Genomic DNA, 5,000 nt, shown 5'->3' on the forward strand with positions numbered 1-5,000 from the left:
ACAAAAGACTGAGACCAAGAGAAAGGCGGTGCCAAACGCTGAGGTCAAGGTAAAAGCGGTGCCAAAGGATGAGATCAAGGGAAAAGCAATGACTCCTGCTGAAGGGAAAGAGACCAAAGCAGTGAAGGAGAATGTTACGTTGAAGCAGGTCACGCGGAGGAAAAATAAACCTGCAGCGACACAACCTATGACACCCCCGCCAAGCCAGCCCCTCCATAGCGTGCGGCAGTCCTGGCAGGAGGACGTGGTGACGGTGCGGCTGCCGGTGCCGCCATCCAGACGGAGGCACGTAATCGGCCAGCGCGGGGACATAGTCCGGCAGCTGCGGCGGGACTACCCTGGCGTGCACGTGGCGGTGCCGCTGCCGGAGGACCCCGACGCCCACGTGACCTTCAGGGGCCCCAATAGCCAGGCGGCCGCCGCGTCGCGGGAAGTCGCCAAGCGCCTCCAGGTCATCGAGGCTCAGATCCGCGAGGCCGCGCGACGCCGCCAGGAGACCGTGGCCACGGCGGTGCTGGACGTGGCGCCCAACAGGCGGCGCCTCGTGGTGGGACCCGGGGGCGAGGAGCTCCTGAAGCTGAAGCAGCAGCACCCCGGCGTGAGGGTGTCGGTGCCGCCCTCCATCGACACGGAGTCCCGTAGCGTCACCATTAGTGGGCCGCCCGCCGAGGTTCGCGCCGTCCAGGCCAAGATCAAAAACCGCCTGGCAACGCTCGAGCAGCAGCGAAAGCTCATCAGGGCCAGCTGGCGGAGGCGACGCCGAGGAGCGGCTTCGGCGCCAGGGGCTTCCCCGGCCAAGGGTTGCTAAAGTGTTGACGCCAGTTGCCGCTGTATCCGTGTCCACAGTGTTGTGGCGGCCCGCGGGGAATGTTTCAGGATTTCCACGGAGATTACTTACTTAGCTGTGTTTCTTACTTAATATCTGATCAATCACTAAAGTTAACCTATTGTTATTTTCTTATTATATCTTTCCTTTTAATAACGATTCTAACATATGCTTGCGGCCACTGAAATTTGCCAGGGCATTGTTGCTAGCGTTCATGTGTGTGTGTGTGTGTGTGTGTGTTTTTTGTGTGTGTGTGTGTGAGTGTGTATGTTGTATGTTTGTGTGTGAGTGTGTGTGTGTGTTTGTGTGTGTGTGCGCGCGCGAGCCGCTAATGTGAACAACAGCGTGACAACGTATTGGAAAACGTCAGTCAGACTCTTCGATTTTTCGGTGCTGGGGAAAACCATCACCACCACCACCACCACCACCACCAACATTACCACTACTACCATAACCCTACTATACTGCCACCATCAATACCAATACCACCAACTCTACCACAACCACCACCATCACCACAATCACCACCGCCACCTCCATCAACCACCACCACCACCACCAACAACAACATTACCACTACTACCATAACCCTACTATACTGCCACCATCAATACCAATACCACCAACTCTACCACAACAACCACCATCACCACAATCACCACCGCCACCTCCATCAACCACCACCACCACCAAAACTTGAATCAACATTAACTTCGCCATGTTACAAGGGAGGGGAGGAGGAAGATAGTGGGAGGAGGGAATGGAAGGAAAGCGAAGGGAGGGAAAGGGAAGAGAAGAGAAGAGAAAGGAAAGGATAGGAAGAGAAGAGAAGAAAAGAGAAGGGAAGGGAAGAGAAGAAACGGAAAGGGAAGAGAAGGGGAGGGAAGGGTAATGAAGGGAAGGGAAGGGAAGGGAAGGGAAGGGAAGGGAAGGAAAGGGAAGTAGCGAACGGAAGGGGAAGGGAAGATGAAAGGGGAAAGGAAAAAGAAAGGGGTATGTGTATGTGTGTGTGTGTGTGTGTGTGTGTGTGTGTGTGTGTGTGTGTGTGTGTGTGTGTGCATGCGTGCTTGTGTGTGTGTGCGTGCTTGTGTGTGTGTGTGTGTGTGTGTGTGTGTGTGTGTGTGTGTGTGTGTGTGTGTGTGTGTGTGTGTGTGTGTGTGTGTGTGTGTGTGTGTGTGTGTGTGTGTGTGTGTGTGTGTGTGTGTGTGTGTGTGTGTGTGTGTGTGTGTGTGTGTGTGTGCGCGTACATGCGTGCTTTTGTGTGTGTGTGTGTGTGTGTGTGTGTGTGTGTGAGTGTGTTCCCCAGCCCCCTCAAAGTTACCATCCCCTTTCTCCACAAAGAGCCTTGCAGCGTCTCTCCGTACTTTTACAATTCAAAGGTTGCCTTTGAAATAAACATCTTCACATTGAAATGGAACTCACCCCAGTCTACAAGGCCGTCAAACAGGCCATCGTCAAGGGCGCAATGATGTGCGCCGGGCTGGGCCTTGTTGTCCTGCTTGTCGGCGCGGTGTGGAAGGTAGCGACCACCGCCTCGCGGGTGTGCGAGGTTGTGCAAGCGTGGGAGGACAAGGGCCTCCACGCCACCAAGGTGTGGCGGGCGCGGGAGCTGCTGGCCCGCCAAGGATGGCTCGGCCCCCTGCGCCCCAGTTCCCCTCTGGATCCCCTGGAGGCCTGCGGGCTGGTGTCGGGCGAGGCGTCGGCCTGCTGGTGGCGGCTGCTGCTGCAGCCCCGCCAGGCAGGGCGGCTCCTTGCCTGCCTGGAGGAGCGGGTTATTGAGGCCGAGCACGACCACGAGGCTTTCGGAGTTCGCCTGTGTTGGGGCGTCGCCCTGGCGCTGGTGGTGCCTCTGGGCCTCTTGGCCGCGCGTCGCCTCGTCCGCCGCAGGGTAAAGGGAGTTACTGGGCAACAGGAGAGCCCAAGTGTCGACTATTTCGTAGATGCCCCTGAAGCCGATGCCTGCAAGGCACTGGTGGAAGATTGGGCAACACCGGCAGCCGATAGTGATGTAATGGAGGAAACTTGGACAACAGCGACAGCAGCTGTTGAAGAGATCAATGAAGAGGAATGCTGGGCAACGCCAGCAGAGTATATGGAGGAGTTGACGGTGAAGGAGGAGGAAAGCAAGGACACGGAAGCAGATGATGATTCTGTAGGCGCAGAGTCTACACCTACAGACTTATCCCCTGCAGTAGACAACTCTGTGGAGTCTGAGGTGGCGAAAGATAATGAGGAAATGGACGTGCTGGCCACCGCAGAGAATGTGGAGTGTAAGAAGATGAAGGAAGAAGGCGGTGGCGAAGTGAACATTGAGATGGAAAGAACAGGTGATGCAGATAACAAGGCCACCGATACAGCAGAGGAAGCGGCTGAAGTGCCGCCAGTTTCTGGCGACTTTATGCAAGGCAAAGTGGTGAGCAAGGATCCCGTGGGTCTCGCGGGCCACGAGTCGCAAAGCAGCACGCTGGCGGCGGAGGCGGTGCCCTTCGAGGGGAAGGCAGTCACGAAAAAGAAAAGGAAAAAGAGGCGCAAGAAGCTGGACCCTGCAGTAGATGTGCTGAAGGCATCTGGTGAAGCACATGTCAAAGACGATTACAAGACGGATGCCAAGACTGACGCAAAGAAGGAGGCGGCACCAAACGCTGAGACCATGGGAAAGACGATGCCAAGGGCTAAGACCAAGGGAAAGGTGGTACAAAAGACTGAGACCAAGGGAAAGGCGGTGCCAAACGCTGAGGTCAAGGTAAAAGCGGTGCCAAAGGATGAGATCAAGGGAAAAGCAATGACTCCTGCTGAAGGGAAAGAGACCAAAGCAGTGAAGGAGAATGTTACGCTGAAGCAGGTCACGCGGAGGAAAAATAAACCTGCAGCGACACAACCTATGACACCCCCGCCAAGCCAGCCCCTCCATAGCGTGCGGCAGTCCTGGCAGGAGGACGTGGTGACGGTGCGGCTGCCGGTGCCGCCGGCCAGACGGAGGCACGTAATCGGCCAGCGCGGGGACATAGTCCGGCAGCTGCGGCGGGACTACCCTGGCGTGCACGTGGCGGTGCCGCTGCCGGAGGACCCCGACGCCCACGTGACCTTCAGGGGCCCCAATAGCCAGGCGGCCGCCGCGTCGCGGGAAGTCGCCAAGCGCCTCCAGGTCATCGAGGCTCAGATCCACGAGGCCGCGCGACGCCGCCAGGAGACCGTGGCCACGGCGGTGCTGGACGTGGCGCCCAACAGGCGGCGCCTCGTGGTGGGACCCGGGGGCGAGGAGCTCCTGAAGCTGAAGCAGCAGCACCCCGGCGTGAGGGTGTCGGTGCCGCCCTCCAACGACACGGAGTCCCGTAGCGTCACCATCAGTGGGCCGCCCGCCGAGGTTCGCGCCGTCCAGGCCAAGATCAAAAACCGCCTGGCAACGCTCGAGCAGCAGCGAAAGCTCATCAGGGCCAGCTGGCGGAGGCGACGCCGAGGAGCGGCGCCAGGGCTTCCCGGCAAGGGTTGCTAAAGTGTTGACGCTAGTTGCCGCTGTATCCGTGTCCACAGTGTTGTGGCTGCCCGCGGGGAATGTTTCAGGATTTCCACGGAGATTACTTACTTAGCTGTGTTTCTTACTTAATATCTGATCAATCACTAAAGTTAACCTATTGTTATTTTCTTATTATATCTTTCTTTTTAATAACGATTCTAACATATGCTTGCGGCCACTGAAATTTTACAGGGCATTGTTGCTAGCGTTCATGTGTGTGTGTGTGTGTGTGTTTTGTGTGTGTGTGTATATGTGTGTGTGTGTGTGTGTGTGCGTGTGTGTGTTTGTGTGTGTGTATGTTAGTGTGTGTGTGTGTGTGTGTGTGAGTGTGTGTGTATGTTTGTGTGTGTGTGTGTGCGCGCGCGAGCCGCTAATGTGAACAACAGCGTGACAACGTATTGGAAAACGTCAGTCAGGTGCTGGGGAAAACCATCACCACCACCACCACCACTACCACCACCAACATTACCACTACTACCATAACCCTACTATACTGCCACCATCAATACCATTACCACCAACTCTACCACAACCACCACCACCACCACAATCACCACCGCCACCTCCATCAACCACCACCACCACCAAACTTGAATCAACATTAACTTCGCCATGTTACAAGGGAGGGGAGGAGGAAGATAGTGGGAGGAGGGAATGGAA

At 56.5% G+C, this 5,000-nt stretch overlaps 1 protein-coding gene across 6 annotated transcripts in view; it reads left to right on the plus strand.

Moving 5' to 3' along the window:
- Window positions 1-923, plus strand: part of LOC126995588 (uncharacterized) — a 9,675-nt gene extending 8,752 nt beyond the window's left edge. For 4 of the 6 annotated variants that reach the window (XM_050855298.1, XM_050855290.1, XM_050855275.1 and 1 more), the window contains exon 2: window positions 1-923. This exon is cut by the window's left edge. In XM_050855298.1, coding sequence (XP_050711255.1) covers window positions 1-808 — 808 coding nt within the window. In that variant the 3' untranslated portion in view covers window positions 809-923. The other 2 variants (XM_050855301.1, XM_050855300.1) reach the window with 2 other exon arrangements.
- The last annotated feature ends 4,077 nt before the right edge of the window (window positions 924-5,000 follow it).

This window comes from Eriocheir sinensis, chromosome 1 (assembly GCF_024679095.1).
Source record: "Eriocheir sinensis breed Jianghai 21 chromosome 1, ASM2467909v1, whole genome shotgun sequence".
Lineage (NCBI taxonomy): Eukaryota > Metazoa > Arthropoda > Malacostraca > Decapoda > Varunidae > Eriocheir > Eriocheir sinensis.